General features: G+C 39.1%; 2 protein-coding genes across 2 annotated transcripts; one reads left to right on the top strand and one right to left on the bottom strand.

Annotated features, from left to right (window-relative positions):
• Nucleotides 1-752: 752 nt before the first annotated feature.
• LOC136845090 (carotenoid-cleaving dioxygenase, mitochondrial-like) lies at nt 753-10,413 on the bottom strand. Its single transcript, XM_067114921.1, has 12 exons — nt 10,377-10,413; nt 9,748-9,920; nt 6,963-7,113; nt 6,676-6,783; nt 6,022-6,175; nt 4,889-5,042; nt 4,134-4,348; nt 3,370-3,516; nt 2,781-2,910; nt 2,495-2,673; nt 1,901-2,041; nt 753-1,460 (listed from the first exon to the last, which is right to left on the bottom strand). Exons 2-12 carry the CDS (start codon nt 9,863-9,865, stop codon nt 1,314-1,316), a joined length of 1,644 nt encoding a protein of 547 aa, XP_066971022.1. The 5' UTR covers nt 9,866-9,920; nt 10,377-10,413; the 3' UTR covers nt 753-1,313.
• Nucleotides 10,414-12,418: 2,005 nt separating this feature from the next.
• LOC136845089 (zinc finger protein 660-like) lies at nt 12,419-17,234 on the top strand. The gene is made up of 3 exons (XM_067114920.1): nt 12,419-12,554; nt 15,613-15,695; nt 15,836-17,234. The coding sequence occupies exon 3, from the start codon at nt 15,900-15,902 to the stop codon at nt 17,097-17,099; it is 1,200 nt and encodes a 399-aa protein (XP_066971021.1). The 5' UTR covers nt 12,419-12,554; nt 15,613-15,695; nt 15,836-15,899; the 3' UTR covers nt 17,100-17,234.
• Nucleotides 17,235-17,388: the final 154 nt, after the last annotated feature.

Genomic DNA, 17,388 nt, shown 5'->3' with positions numbered 1-17,388 from the left:
ATTAACGATTTAACGATTTAGAAGACCAGACGGCCATACACCTTAACGCGACGGGAGGTAAACAAGGACTGAACTAACTTCTAATATCGCCGCTAGAGGCGCTGCTGCTCGAGTTGGGCTTTATTACGTAAAAATAATTCTATAACAAAAAATAAATCAAAATTCTCAAAGTAATTGCTAAAATAATATACAATTTTGATAAATATGGTCTTAAAAATATTTTCATTAGTTCTAGTGGCTTTAATGTTTGATGGATCAAGAGTGATCTCAGATTCAGTGATAGAGTGAATTAGAATATGGTGCGCGTAATTAATGAAAATAGATTACGCCTTTGCTCAGACTGTATAATATTTCAGCAAGAAATAGGTTTAAGTAAATACCTTGTCGAATTAGATTGCTGTGATATAAAGTCTCAGTAGATTTAGATGTTATAATAAAAAGTTTCTAGTTGCTCAAAACCGATACTTAAACTCGCTGGACCAGTAATTTGCACAAAATGTCAACCCAGGAGAAAGTTGACGAACACCACTGTGTGCACAATTGTTTTATTGAAATATTCGTCGATACTTAAGTTTTACACTCACTCAGAAATGAGGTTAATTGTAGCTAATTTAACATGCAGCATCCAGCGTTTTCATGTGCTTCCTGTGAAGTTGAAGCTCTTAAAGAGAAACCTCTGTTCTAAACGATAACTATACAGACTCTAGTAAAGGTAGATTTATCACCAGTCAAAGGAGATAGCAAACTTCAGATTGTGGTTTCAGAGTTTTTAATATATTTACACTGAACTTCAGCTATCGGCCTAGGTTTGGAAAGTATTTCGTCCTAGCAAGACGAAATGTTGTCCAGATGGTGCCCAAGAAAGACCCATGTAAGAGGAAATGTTAAACGGGTTCTTTCTAATCTAGAATATCATGACTATTTTTTATTGAATCTATGACTAGCTGGAACTAAACTGAGCAGGCCTACGTATTTTTCTTAGTTACACAGTAACCCTGCGTCATCTACAGAGAGTTGCCATTCGCATCTCTCTCTCTCTCTCTCTCTCTCTCTCTCTCTCTCTCTCTCTCTCTCTCTCTCTCTCTCTCTCTTAATCCAATCAAACAAAAGCTACATCTACCATTGTTTTTCTGACCTCTTTCAGCACTCCATTTATAAAGAATAAATCAGCCATGGAAACAATTAGTCCATACTCTCTCTCTCTCTCTCTCTCTCTCTCTCTCTCTCTCTCTCTCTCTCTCTCTCACACACACACACACACACACACACACACACATACAAATACTTGCAAGACAACTGACTTAATCTTTCACTTAGAGTAAGTGAATGCTCTCTTCGTCGCCTGCAAACTGGCCGTGGAAGGTGGAGGTGACAGCGCCCTTAGCTTCAAACTCGACCCTGCCCATCTCCTGCCACGTCCTGGGATCGAGGACGAGAAGGGCAACGAATTTGGGATTGTCCTGCAAGGAATTAGGTGCTGTGATCAGTCTCAGGAATGGGAATTGGAATATTGAATTTATGCCAAAGGCCAAACACTAGACCTATGACAATGTCATTCAGCATTGAAAGGGAAATTGGGAGTAAAAAAAGGTTTGAAAAGTGTAACAGGAGGAAGGCCTCGCAGTTGCACTATGAAACAATTGTCAGGAGAAGATTGAGGGACGCAAAATGGAAGAAAGAGAATATGAACGAAGGTACAGTAATAGGAATGAAAAGGGTGGCAGCTAGGGGCCTAAGGGACGCCTCAAAGAACCTTAAGTAATGCCTACAGTTCATGTGTATTCTAATTGTAGGCCATTCATCTATAAACTTCTGCTATTCTCTCTCTCTCTCTCTCTCTCTCTCTCTCTCTCTCTCTCTCTCTCTCTCTCTCTCTCTCTCTCTCTCTCTCTCAGTGTACCTTATCAAGCAGAGATGACAAAACGACTCCGTGGTCCTCCTCCGTAGCGTCTGGGGCAGCGACAAAAATGGGCTCGCTCACTAATTTCCCCTCTTCGTGCCATAGCTGCGTTTCGCCCGTCTGAACATTCATCTTGACCAACTGTAATGAAAGAATGCATTCTAATTAAGCAGCTTACGTGCATACACACATACATACATACTTACTTATCTACGAAGGCAGCTATCATAAATGGTTTGAGTCTAGAGATAATGTCTTGGTGATTCCTGGTTCCTGTCGGTTCCTAAGCGCTCTCTCCACAAACACAGTTGCTTTTTAATATGATACAGTTTTACTATACAGCTTTTCTCTTTCATACTGTTGTCACATTATTTAAACTGACACTGAATTCCCTTGTTCTTCTTTTTACAATCTTTAAAAGTCTTTTGCTTTACTTTATTTAATAGTACATCAGACTGTTTATGTTAATCCTTGACCATCACCCTTTTCTGCAACAAGGACCCTATAAAGTTAGAAATGTTCCTAAATTCATTATTACCAATTTCTACTTTACTTTTAACCCTGGAAAGTGGCATCAGCTATCAAGCTCCTCACCTTGCAGAACTGAACGCCCTGTGGGCTGACTTCAACGCCGTAACAATAAGTGTACTCCTTGCCGTTGTGCTTGTAATTGATTCGTGGGAGGTCGAAGAACTGATCGGATATGACCTCTCCGTTGACTTCGATGCTCTTTTCCCTCTTGTAGGCGGTACATTTCGTCCCTTTGAGTGTCACTGAAGGAGTAGAATGTTCAGTTACAGAAGTACAACTGTAGAGACAAGTTAAAGGCTCCCTGTGGCTCAAAAAAAAGATAATTTGAGGAGAGTGGAAGGACACCTACCTAGATTAGTGTCCTTGGGAGCCTCCTGCACGTTCAGAGGGAGAACGAAGCGCCTGTTCTGAGGCATGGTGTTGTGGCTGCACTCGAAGTCTGGGTTCTCAAGGTTCTTCAGCATCAGCTGATAAACAGTCTGGAAAAGAACAAAAACAGCCTTTCAGTAAGAAAATACTTGCCAAAGAGACTTCTACACATGTAGGAATGGAACTGGAATATAAAGTTTAGGCCAAAGACCAAGCAGTGGAACCTATAAGGTCATTCAGCGCTGAATGGGAAAATGAGAGTAAAAAGTTTGGAAAGGTGTAACAGGGGGAAAACATCTTGGTTTCATAGTGCAACCACGATGTTTTCGCCCCTGTTACACCTTTCCAAACTTAGGAGAGGGTGGAGGAACATAAGATGGAACAAAGAGAATATGAACGGAGGAGGTACAGTAAAGGGAATGAAAGGGGTTGCAGCTAGGCCTAGGCCTAAGGGACACCACAAAGAATCTTAAGTAATGCCTCCCCACGTGGCCGACTTATTTAGGTAACCACAGCACACAATATTAATGCAATCTTAAATATTCTTCTTCTTACAAAGCAGGACTCACGTCTCCGTTATCCATGCAAGCCAGATCAACCACCAGCTGGCCGTCTTTCTCGTAGGCGTTGGTGTGATGGAATGTCAGGAAGGCATCGGCTTCGTAAGACGTGTCAAGGATTTCTCCAGTGTCCCGTCTCACGACGCGGAATTTGGTCTGAGGAGATAAAAGGATACTACGTCACGAAAAATGGGAAAGCTCTCTCTCTCTCTCTCTCTCTCTCTCTCTCTCTCTCTCTCTCTCTCTCTCTCTCTCTCTCTCTCTCTCTCTCTCTCTCTTTGAACATCAGTACTGGGATGCACATGCATTTATTAGTCTGGAACTAGTACTAATGGATTTAACAATAATGATGTCCTGAAGAAGAAGAAGAAGAAGAAGAAGAAGAAGAAGAAGAAGAAGAAGAAGAAGAAGAAGAAGAGAGAGAGAGAGAGAGAGAGAGAGAGAGAGAGAGAGAGAGAGAGAGAGAGAGAGAGAGAGAGAGAGGTGGGTCTAATTCTACAGATTACAAGATTCATGGAGAAGGTGACACTTTTAGTCTAGGTTTACATCATTATCTTCACCGTATTTCACGTACGCATAGGACTAAGATCTGTAAAATTAAGAAATAAAGATGGATGAAAAGATACGAAGTAAACTGAAGAGAGAGGAACACATGAAAACAGAGAGCAGACCCTTTGCTTATTTTTTAAAAGACTTAAGCAAACGACATTGTGAAACACAGCCTTGTTTAACTTTTCGCTCTGAACAGCCTGAATGTCAATCTCAAATCTTACCTTCTGATCCCCATACCACTCGACGGCGCCGAAGTAAGGCTTCCCAGTGTAATGGTTGACGAAGAACTTCTTCAGATTGAAGACGAAGGGCTGCTCGACGAAGATGAAGTAATTGTCCGTGATGCCGAAGGAGTGGTAATATGACGGGTACATCTTCCACTGGCAGGGGATGGTCACGACGATTTCGGCCTGTTCCACAGAAGTCAGTTTTTTACCTGATGGGGGAACAGGGTGTCATTTGGGAAGTCACTCGACGATATCAAATACAAACGGCTTCTCTCTCTCTCTCTCTCTCTCTCTCTCTCTCATATGACCACAGCTAGAAACAAAGCCAGTATATACATTCAACATTCCTCATTGCTGGTCTCTTCCTGTGAAACTCTCTCTCTCTCTCTCTCTCTCTCTCTTCTCTCTCTCTCTCTCTCTCTCTCTCTCTCTCTCTCTCTCTCTCTTTCTTACAAGAACAATTTAAAAGACCTTTCCCACCGCAACGTGACAAAGAGTATTGAAAAACCTGGCTATTTTTGTTAAAAATTTGGGCCTGAAAGTAAAAATATGGATGAAAGATGGTAAATGTCTAACAATCTCTGCAAATTAAACAAATTATCTCACCTGTACTGCATTATATACAAACCTATTTCATATTGCTTAGCCTAAAAGCCTTTATTAATAAACGATAGCTGGATTTCTACTGGCTTGAAAACCAAAGTTGTCTAGACTCTAGACAGACAGAGTCCTTTTCTCTTAACACTTACCGTCAACTTCCTTCGCAGGAGGGAACTTGATAATGTTGTAAGTAGGACCCTTTTTCCCCGCGTAAAAATTACCCATGTTGTAAACGGTTCCATCAGGGTCTACGTGTGGGTGTGCTGTGGCAGTATTGACTGCTATGTATTTGCCCAGGTTTGTCTGTTGGGGTGAAGAAAGATGGCTTGGCTAACTACGAGACTATGGGGGTAAATTGGGTAAATGGATCATGTCAAGATTAGCGAACCCACTCGCAGTAGGGTTCAGATTATTGGGTTCGTTATTATTTACATTGGAATAATCCGGTTTGCTGTTCTAGACATGAACACTTCGGTACCAGGAATTTGATCCCCCAGGGGCTAGTACTAAACACGGCGAAACAGTGTAGATGAATCACTGTTTCGCCGTGTTTAGTACTAGCCCCCATGTGGAATTGGAGTTCGGACCGGAAAGGGTTGGCCATTCTGTACATGGGGTTCATTGGGTTTGCTAATCTTGACTTGATCCGGGTAAAGTAATAAAAATACCTCTTTAAATATATTAGTATTGTAGACATTACAACCCCAGCAAATAGTACTAGCGTTCGAGCAGTGAAGCCTTCCTTTAGACCAGTGGTTCTCAAATTTTTGGGTCTCGTTATAATAGAAAGGAAAGAAAAATATTGAAATGCTAAATTTCTAATTCTTTTTATATGTAAGAAATTAATTTTACTTTTAATGAAGTCTTAAGAAATAAAGAATTTAGATTATAGACATTATTCCATTGACAAAAAATTAAAATTAAAGCAATTTTCCTTTATGACAAATTCTTTTCTTCTTTCGGAATTAAAGAAAACGAATGTTGGGCATATAACTTGCATGACTATGATAAAAATGAATATATTTACTTCTATATTACTTATTAATTATTATTATTATTATTATTATTATTATTATTAATTATTATTATTATTATTATTATTATTATTATTATTATTATTATTATTATTATTATTATTTATACATTTACTGAATTTTACTCCAAAGAACTATTACTTTTAGAAAGTGCCTCGTTACCCCCCAGATAATTCTTCATTACCCCTAATTTGAGAACCGTGGCTCTAGACCAACGATGCCTCTCCTCCGAAGTAAAATGGTTTTACCTTGTCCCCCACGGAGTCCAGAGTCTCAGGGTCTATCCTGCGCATGTTCTTCGTCTCCGTCAGGGCGTAAAGCTCGTCCCCAAAGTAGCAAACACTCACGACGCAATTGTCCGTGGGGTCCATGGAACCGGGTGGGGTGAATTTACTCATGAACCTACAACGGCAGAAGCGTTTGGTTCCTACTTTTGGGAATTTTCAAGTGGCGACATTTTAACAGTCGAAAGATTCAGCCTCGAATTCATAAAGAAGAAAATAATAACAAAATTTTGATTTTTTTTTTTATAGAATCAAACAAGACCTCCATGCTTTAATGGCTTCATGAGCATGCTTAGACTGTAAAATAGGTCTAGAAATACAAAAAATATAATGAAAGCTCCAGTTGACTGCCTGTTTTTTTATTATTACCTGTGTCCTGTTAAGTAAATCGATTAAATAACAGATCACTAAAGCTTAATTCCATTTCATAATGCTAAAACAATGAATTTATTCCCATTCTTTTAAGATCATTTGCATAATTTGGGTATAGGCCTATATCATCAAATGTTCATTTTGATATGGTTCTTCATAAAAAAAAAGCATTTTGGAGTGTTCTTCTTCCAGATTAGGCCTAAGGCCAGCAGAATTTCATCTGATAACAGAAGTTTCTTAATTTACCTCTGAAATATATTTTTGCAAGGGTCAGGGTAAGCAGCTGTTCCGAATTCTGACACAATGATTCGATTGGCCCTGGAGTTTTTCTTGTAAGTGTCGCTTTGCAGGAATCTGTGGTAAACATAGGAGCTTTCACGTTAGTAAAATGTGTGAATTGAGCTGTATTTTTTAAAAATGATAATGATACTATATGAATTTTTCACAGGATTTGTAACAAGTCCTCATAGATTCATAAGCAACGGCCATTTCTCTCATATCAAGTAACTTACGTGAGATCTACATAAACAAACCTTGACTGATAAGTGACGCTTCCATCTTTGATATTGAATTGATGGAGGTAAGAAGATCCGTCGAATATGTGATTGAAGCGAGTGTCGCCATATTGTATCTTTCCGGGTCCGTTTCTTGTTAGCTTGCCGTTAAGCCAGGAGGGAAGATGGCCTGGAAGGTCCAAGGATGGGTAGCCGTTACATAGGTATACCTAATCTTCTACTACTACTAGTACTAACGCACTGCTCCCCTGTCCCCATCCACTGGGGCTTTATGTCATAAACTGTGAAATCATGAAGTTATGGACGCGATACATTGTAAAATAATAATAATAAAAATATATATGAATAAAATTAAAAGAGTATGAGAGATAGAAGAACATAATTTAACGTCCCTGTTTCTGGAACGATACAAAAAAGGAGAAAATTTTACTAACTGAAACATCCTTTCGCACTTGAATGAATACCACAAGACAGTCATAAGTAACTAGCTTTGCATTCTGTAGTGAAAACGGTAGAAAGCTTTAAAAGAATTATGCTCTCTATATAGTCCATCGAATATTTCAGACCAGACAGTCATTGGAAAACAAACATTAATCGATGAAAAAGGGTGACTTGCAGCCTAAGCTCGTAAATGTAAGATAAACCATAATTATATATGTATATTAAATTCATCAAGTAATCAGTAAATAGTATGCTGTTCATTGAGCTCCACTTATTAAAATCATTTGACTGTTGGGGATGCACGAAAAAACTCCTAACATCCATTCGTTTATCAACGTCGACTATAAATAACTCTACTAGCTATCTGCTCCTCTGATACTGGCCATCATGGCGTGAAATATCTGTCGTGTTAACCTTCAAAGCTAGTTCCAGAGAACGCTGACTTCTTCAACTCATCTAACGATTAGATAATCTCGATGTGAAATAATGACCTCTTCGCTACGTAAGATCGTAATCTATCGTTATCCAGAGCTGGAAAACACCTTATCTGCTCGCTCGAGGACGTTACGTGTTTTGGTAATGATTCTCGAATTTGAAAATTATTTGTTGTCAAGTTGCGCTGACGTCATATATGTCTAAAAACTATGCTGAAATAGTAATCCAAATTCATCAACAAAGACAGATAGAGAAAGAGGAAAGACAGAATACCGGTAAAATTTAACCAAATGACTATACTGCCATTGGGAATGAATCAAAGTACATAGGCCTATAGTTTCTTGTCTTGCCACGGACAAAAATGGGGAGTCATGACCGTATTTGAATTCGAAAACGTGGAAATACGTTACCATTTTATAAAACATCAGAGTGAAACTAGTGAATTTGAAAATATCAGAGTGAAACTAATGAATCTGAGTAATTATGATAATGACGTATTGCCCGATTCCAAAACCCAGTTTCGTAAAATGTCAGGCAGTCCCAGATAACGAGCGAATGAAGAAGAAGATTTCTTTATTTCTTACAGCTGATACACAGTGAAAAGGGGTTATCAATGGCCTACTGTTATCAGTCATAAGATAACCTCTTGCTCAGGTAACTACTGCGCTTATATAATATAACTACGAAACCTGGCGATAATTTCCAATCGCCAGATGGCGTGGCAGGCAGGTTGAATGTTACAAGACCTAGACCTAGGGATGTAAGGTAGTGGGTGACATGAGACGTGAGAGGACGTCTCCAGAATAATGAGTTAAATGCCGGAATAGAGTGATCTGAACTGAACAGCTCGTGAATGTATTCTGGGGCCAGGATAGCATGATATCTGTCGGCAATATTTGGTAAAAAGTAGTTTTAAAAAATCTCTAACTTTATGGGGTTCTTGTTGCAGAAAAGTGTAACGGTCAAAGATTAAAATAAGCAGCCTGTTTACTATTAAATAAAGTAAAGCAAGAAACGTTTAAAATTGTAAATAACAACGGAATTCAATGTCAGTTTAAATAGTGTAATAGCAATATGAAAGAGAAAGCCTAACACGAATAGGCAGTAAACTCTAACGAATCAGATCAGCCTAATTTATTTATTTAAATCCTACAACAAATAGAAAAACAGGAATATCAAGATATCAAAACAAGTGTGAAGTTGGAGTAATGGGTGCAAACTTTCTATTGGTTAAGTCAGAACAATGAATAAAATATGATAACAAGATCAAATATTAAAAAGAAAATAGGTGTCTCGAGATGACTTAAATATCTGTTCTAATGGTATTACTAATCTAAAGACGCAGTGTGTTCAATTCTTGCGGTAGACAGGCATTGATACTGGGAGTGGCAGCAGAATATTTGATTAAGCTTAAGTATGAAACAGCTGGTGGTGTGTGTGTGTGTGTGTGTGTGTGTGTGTGTGTGTGTGAAGCTTTCACCAAAAAATACAAGCAAATTCAGCTCTGAAGCTGCAAACGTAATGCTCGGCGTGTCACTGCCGTGAAAGTAATAGCGAAGAAGTGTCTATGGCTGAAATTGGGGTTCTTGTATAAGCTGAAAAGTTACAGTAAGTTTATGTATATGAAGCAAAACAATCGTAAAACGCATGGAAATACTCGCTTCCTTCATGGAGGCATTGACACTGACAATCTATACATTTTTTTTTCTAGCTTAGGGCTTCTTGGACGCTTTCAAGAAATCGATTCTGGCCAGGTTGCATTTTGGACTCCAAAATAAAACGATTTTTAGAATCCTGCTTCTGAATAATGACATTCTTCCGTGGTATATCTTTCTATACAGTATTTCTTTAACAATCAGAGACGTATTTCAAGTGAAACACCAGCTTCATTATGGCGGAATTCGAGTCAGTAATCGGTCGAATTTACCTGAAAGTTTCCCACTGACTGGAGTGACAGTTTCCTCTTCGCACTGCCTCAGCCAAACGAGCCTCGGGTCGGAATTGGTCGGCACGCACTTCTTCTCGCCAGTTTTTCCTTTGTCCATTTTCCGTCTCGAAGGATCGAGGTGACGACCAAAAGCAAGTCAAGTTCAGCGGCAGCTGAAATGGCATGTGACAAGGAGACTCTTAGACCAATCATTTCATTCGTTAAGTTCCATACACTATTCGTAAACTGTAGCCTGCCTATGCATTTTCCCGCCCTTAGAGGTTTAGGCATAGGAATTAATGTTGAATTCTATGAGCACTGGTATAACTTAATTTCTGATGAAATCAACTTCATTAGCATTGATATAAATTGATTATTGATGTGCTCTCTTCAGAAAGACAGTACGTTACGTACCAAATCAAGCACTTGCAAGGAATATGACCATTTAATGTGTATGTACTTAAACTTCTCGTCTAAATCAGTGAATTTTCAGTTGCACGGATGTGACTAAAAGTTTAAAATTACTCGATTAGTGGGGAAAAGAACTCGTAGAGTAAAATCTCTTTCGAATATTAAAGAAGACCAGAACTTGAGCTTGAACGCGTAGATATAGAGAACCCCTTTCTTACCTTTCCAACGGCACACTGACAACGTCAAGGAGTTGGCAAGCGGATGTTAATGAACAATTCTCTGAATACTTCTTATCTGGCGCTAATCAGCTCTCTCTCTCTCTCTCTCTCTCTCTCTCTCTCTCTCTCTCTCTCTCTCTCTCTCTCTCTCTCTCTCTCTGTGTGTGTACTTGTTTAAAAATTACGGTTGTTCAGATTCTGTTCATCACTGACATTGAATAAAAGGTTCCTTTTCAATTGGTGCATTGTTTGAGCTGACAATCTACCTTTCTAGGCTAAGCTTATCCGACGAACGTTATGTCCAGTTAATATTTTCATCCCATATATGCATTAGCATACATATTCGGTGCTTAATATTGTTGCCAAGATCACGATTTTATATTGAGCTCTTAAATACATTTCACATGTTTCTGGTGACAATGATTTTGTAAAAACAAAAAGTTTTCAGTGGCTGAAGTCTTCTGTTGGTCAAAAATATAATTAGCCTTCATTATTTCTCTATTAGACAATCGATGGCAAAAGATGATATCACGTTTTACTATAAAATTTTATTATAAAGTTGGTTTCAACGTCTTTGAGTCTTAATCTGAACTTTTGCTCAGTGAAACCAAACTTAATACAAAAAAGGCATGTTAACAAAATGAAAGCTAGTAATGTATGTACTTGCGGGATACTTTCGTACATTGTAAACATTTAATGTATTCACACCATTACCCAATGCCTGAAATACATTTAAAATGTATAGATGCTGGGAGACGTTCTACCGCAGAAAATGCGCCTAATACATATCTTCATGAGAAAGAGTGGTGTATCTCGAAAGGTTGTAAATGGATAACTAAACTAAATTTCCCTCCTGTTAATGTCGCGTCAAGAAGAATTTTTTTTTTTTTTACTTTATTTTTCTGCATCTGATTAATTTTCATATTACTTTCTATCTTAAATTGATATAATATATATATATATATATATATATATATATATATATATATATATATATATATATATATATATATATATATATATATATATATTTTGATGTCGACCCATATACCTACGGCAGACACTAAATCGCTTGGAAAAGTCCTATAATAATAATTGTTACCATACATTAGCCTAGAACAACCCTACTACTCAGAGAACGAGGAAATGACTTATATTAAACCAGCCTTCAAGAATTGAGAAGATGAATTTATCTTTAAAAGGTGCAATATATTACCAAAAAGTTCCCCCTTTTTTTTTTTTTTTTTTTTTTAGAAAAGCAAGGATTCTAGTAACATAGTTTTGCGTTCTGTATAAAGGTAATAATTTCATAATACTAGTATTGCAAGTTCCAAATGCAGTTTTGGTACTGCATGCCGTAGAATTATAATGAAAGATTTTCAAATGGTTTGAGAAGTATATCAGTAATGGGGCCTCCAAGGTACAAATCTAAAATTGCGAATCTGCCTCAAAAAAATAATAAAATAAAATACGGATCTTTCCTTGATAGTGACCCCTTAAGGTCCTAACCCGGTATGCATCCACCTTTGCGGCGTGTTTAGTACAAGCCCGTTGGGGATTACCGTATAAACATAAACAAAAGACTGCAAATATCATAAGGATAATGACCCCCAAGAAATATTAGTTCTAGATAACGACCCCCGAAAACCCTCAACTCAGAAGTTATGACCAAAATAATGAACATAATGAAAGACGCAGAGTTGATAAGCAGGGAAAATAAACTTTTTTAATTCACGTTAAACTGATAAACTGAGAAACAGAATAGTGGTATTGTTTACAACAATGACCAAACCTTTCAACGAACTGTAAAAAAAATGATTAATGCATTTCTGTCTCTGCAGTAAGAATATTAATTTTACCTTGTTATGTCTGGGAGTAACATTAAGACAGTATTCGGAAATATTGACGATATATAAGAAGAATCCTCATTACAAAAGTGACAGCTCGATGAGAACCAATACTTTGTTTACGTCTGTTATGGCCACTGGCGAGGGAGGTTCCGGACACCCGGCCATTCATCCCTTTATGTTTGTTTGTTTGCGGTTTTGGGCTTGATCATCTGACCTCGATCGCATATCTGACGCCTTTTCTCGACCTTATTGGCATTCTCTTCGTCAGGATAACGAAGAGAGCGTCGAATTGGAGGTTATATATACGTGGTCGACTGCCCGACAGAAGGTAGATATGGCCATTTTGAACCTCGTCTTTATTCCCAGCCTCTGCGGGCTGTCATTTGGTTATGCGGGCTTCATTTAGCGTAACATATCGCGTTACGGTGGGCGTCAGTGACGGGTTAACTTATTTACAGACATTACCTTTGCGTACGTACCCTAATATTGTGCAATTCAGGAGGAATATTGTTTTTTTATTCGGTTCCGTCGGGAATGCTTTGTTAACCCGTCAAGGGTGACAGGCACGCCCCTTGTAGTATGCTTAGCGATAGGGGCCTCAAATGGGGCCACTTCTCCCCCTGTGGGAACCTGTAACACTTCTCCCTCGTCGGTGGGAACCTTTAAAACTTCTCCCTCGTCTATGGGAACCTGTAAAATTTCTCCCTCGTCTATGGGAACCTGCAGCATTTCTCCCTCGTCTGTGGGAACCTGCAACACTTCTCCCCCCTCTATGGGAACCTGCAACACTTCTCCCCCGTCAGTGGGAACCTGTAACACTTCTCCCTCATCTATGGGAACCTGTAACACTTCTCCCCCGTCTATGGGAACCTGCAACACTTCTCCCCCGTCTATGGGAACCTGCAACACTTCTCCCCCGTCTATGGGAACCTGCAACACTTCTCCCCCGTCTATGGGAACCTGCAACACTTCTCCCCCGTCTATGGGAACCTGCAACACTTCTCCCCCGTCTATGGGAACCTGCAACACTTCTCCCCGTCTATGGGAACCTGCAACACTTCTCCCCGTCTATGGGGTAACACTTCTCCCCCGTCTATGGGAACCTGTAACACTTCTCCCCCGTCTATGGGAACCTGGAACACTTCTCCCCCGACTATGGGAACCTTAACACTTCTCCCTCATCTGTGGGAACCTTAACACTTCTCCCTCGTCTGTGGGAACCTGTAACATTTCTCCCTCATCTATGGGAACCAGTAACACTTCTCCCTCGTCTATGGGAACCTTAACACTTCTCCCTCATCTGTGGGAACCTTAACACTTCTCCCTCGTCTGTGGGAACCTTAACACTTCTCCCTCGTCTATGGGAACCAGTAACACTTCTCCCTCGTCTGTGGAACCTTAACACTTCTCCCTCGTCTGTGGGAACCTTAACACTTCTCCCTCGTCTGTGGGAACCTTAACACTTCTCCCTCGTCTATGGGAACCAGTAACACTTCTCCCTCGTCTAAGGGAACCTGCAAACCATTTTCGTTTGGTAAGTAATTAAGGTGTGACTGCAGACCTGGGGGAGAGGGGTGTCTAACCTAACAGAAATGGCCAGAAATATAGGCAATCCTTACAGAATGGTGGGAAAAAAGCCCCACCCCAGCCAAGTCATGCACAGTGCCTTAGGTTAGGCTAAAGCAGGTTGGGATGTAATAAGGTTTATTTGACAGTTTTTAGTAGAAAACATACATATAACCCCTGGTCTAGTCACTCCAATATTTACCCAGCAATGTAACTACTTGCTCAAAATTTAGTGAAATATGGTTTTATATTTTTGCATGCAGGTCTTGGAGCATTTTAATTTGATATTTATTGTGCCCCCTAGTCCCCATTTAATGGTAATGGCAGCCACCTGCCCTGGGTCTTTCTATGCTAACATAACTATGGAAATATAGTTTACAGTTTCTATAATTATTTCTGGTTTCTTCCTTTGTTAGATATGGGAGCTCATGCTTATACAGTAGAAGTGATTAACATACTGTATTGAATTCATTAGAATCATATGGAAAATTATCAGGAGAGTCACATTTTACCATTATTTGAATGAATGGTGTTGTCAGAACTTTAAATTGAATCTTAATCATGACACTAAGTTATAGACTGAAGGCTTTTGGTGGAGTAGGAGGTGTAGAATGTCATTATCTGCATGGGTCTAATTGCAATAATAATTTCTTTGGTAAAACTCTGCCTTAAACCATTATTGCATTTTAGACTTGAAGATATAACTTTCCGATGTTTTAATGTGTGCTTTTGAATGTTTTTGACATCTGTTTCTTCCACCGTAAAGCATCGTTCCAGGAGCGCTGTGTTCAGTACCAGCCCCTTTGGAATGAAAGGGAAAACATAAACAAAAGGCGATAAACATCTTGGTAACAATAGATTTGCGATAGATTTGAACATGAATTTCGTACTAATCTTGTTAAGGAGACTTAGGATCACAGCATAAAAACTCCAATATCAAATAATACTTTAAAATAAAATAATACCATTTCTTCTAACCAAACCATCTGTCCCATATTTACAAAGGAGGGATAATGCTCATTGTAAATATCAGCCCCTGCATCTGAAATTCCAAGCTTAATGGGAGGTTACAGGTGTCGTCCATAGTTATCCATATCTCCTGCTCTTCTGCATGACTAGGAAGCTGAAATTTCTGGGGTGCAGTGATAGGAACAACCCTAGCGAGGCTCAATAAGATAACCTCCCATGTAAGATGTAAGTCTCCTGAATAAATGACAAGGATATGTACTCTTGTTGGAAAACAGTGAATTTAAAGTAATATGCATTTATATCATGCATATAGCCTAATCCCACTTCCAACTATCCCCACTTTTGTCTCTGTAATGGAAGGAAAAATGGAGGGCTCAGCCAGTTAAGTTCCTGGGGTCTCTGCTCTCACTCGTCATGAACTACTTTTAACTTCATTGTTAACAAGCTTCAACATTCAAACCAGTTATTGCCAAAGGATATTTATGTATGAATACTTGTTGGCAAATAAATAACAGATGGGATACAATCTACCATACTTTTAAAAACTAGTTCTCAGTGTACTGTTTTGTGAATGTTAATGAAAATATACTTAAAGCTGATAGCTAGTAAGCACATATGTGGCACTGACTTTAGTGATTTGCAACCAAGATCCAAAATTTGAATCTTCTTATTTAATTGCCAATTATATTTATATCCACACATTTCACAGGCAAAAGCAATTTCCATCAAGTAACTGTGATATCAAAGGTCAGATTTTTTCCTGAGTTGTTAGAGCCAATGATGTTTAAGTCTGAATTTTACAAAGGATCCACCTTAATAATAAATTTATGAATTATTTATGTCTATTACAGTGGTTTTTCATCCTGTGTTGATGGATCCCTAGTGCAAGAAGTTCCGATACTACCACAACTAAAGACCTTCCTTTGGAATAAAGGTTAGTTGGCATATTTCAAAGTGGTATGTCTTGTTAGAATTGTTGAGAAGTACAGTACTGTATACTCTATAAGTCTTTTTATTTTATATATTTGTACTGTATGAATTGGTTTTAACTTTTTAATGCATTGTTTCTGCCAGATGGGACTGTGATTTGGGCAGGAATCTCTATGAACTGCTGGGTTCGTGAGTTACGGATCACAAAATGGAGTCCGCGCAAGAAAGGATTCCCAGTCCTGTTAGTGATGGTAGTGTCGACAGCACTTCCAGAACAGAAGATTCTAGTTGGATGAATGACGATGCCTTTAGTTCCTCCCAAAAGTCATTCCAGCATGTCGAATCGCACGACATGTTGGGGACTGATCCTCTAGACACAGCAACACTGGGAGACAGTGATCTAGAAGGGGATAAGTGTGAGAGCTTATTACAGTCACCTTCAACGACCAAGAAAAACCTCTACACGTGCAATCTGTGCGACAGAGTCTTTACATCCAGCGGCAATCTAAACAGTCACATTCAGGTGCATTCTGCTGGAAAACCGTTTTCGTGTCCTATTTGTCAGAAGGGCTTTTCAGAAAAGAAAACTCTGGAAGCCCATAAGTATCTTCATACTGGCAAGAAACCATTTCAGTGTCCAGTGTGTGGGAGAGAGTATTTAACCAAGAAAAGTATGACTTTACACCACAGGCTACATTCAGAAGGAAAAAGCCACATCTGTGAGGTGTGTGGCAAAGGATTTGCATACAACTATTTAATGAATTTACATAAGAGAGTTCATACTGGTGAAAAGCCATATGCCTGTGAATTTTGTGACAAGGCCTTCACTCGTAGTGGGAAGCTTAGGAGCCACTTGAGAACTCACACTGATAAAAGGCCTTTTAGATGCCGACTGTGTTTACAGGGATTCACTTGTGCAAGTAAGTTAACAGCCCACATGCAGTTACATTTTGGGGAAAATAAACATTTTTGTGAAATATGTTGTAAGACATTGCCCACTGAGTTCTCTTTGAAAATCCACGTCATGTCTCACAGCGGAGTGAAAATTTATGCCTGCAATGTGTGTGAAAAGGAATTCCCTACAAAATGGAAACTGAGGTCTCATTCACGGGTGCACACAGGTGAGATACCATTTGTTTGCCCATACTGCAATAAGAAATACATTGATAAAAACTATGCAAAGAAACACCTAAGGAAACATGAAGAAAACAATGATGTTTTGGCCTCTCATTGCAAAAGGAGAGAGAAAGATTGTGGTAAGAATAATGATAGTGTCGTGAGAGACAGGGAAACTGAACCTGAGACGGACTGTCTTGAGGAAGGGAGGGTTCGAAAGGCCACTCTGAAGCTGGAGAAACAATGTCAGAGATTGATGGGGCGAACAGTGAAACTGAAGGAAGTAATATGAATCTCAGTACAGCAAGTGAACAAGAGGAGAAGACCGCTGATTTTTCAAAATCCTCAAGTACTGAGATTCCTGTTTCCACTGGTGGTGTGTTTGTGGAAGAAAATGTAGAATTACAAAGCCAGCATTGCAAGAAATTCGGATGCCACTGTTGTGGTAAGACGTTTGTGAGACAGGCGAATTTGAAAGCGCATATGACAGTTCATGTGGGGGAGAAAATATTTTCATGCAACTTGTGTCATAAGACGTTTACGTTGAGCGACAGACTCAAGCGTCACATGCGAGTGCACAA

Source organism: Macrobrachium rosenbergii, chromosome 13 (genome assembly GCF_040412425.1).
Source record: "Macrobrachium rosenbergii isolate ZJJX-2024 chromosome 13, ASM4041242v1, whole genome shotgun sequence".
In the NCBI taxonomy this organism is placed as follows: domain Eukaryota; kingdom Metazoa; phylum Arthropoda; class Malacostraca; order Decapoda; family Palaemonidae; genus Macrobrachium; species Macrobrachium rosenbergii.
The sequence above is the reverse complement of the archived record's forward strand: the minus strand, read 5'-3'. Positions and strand labels throughout refer to the sequence as shown.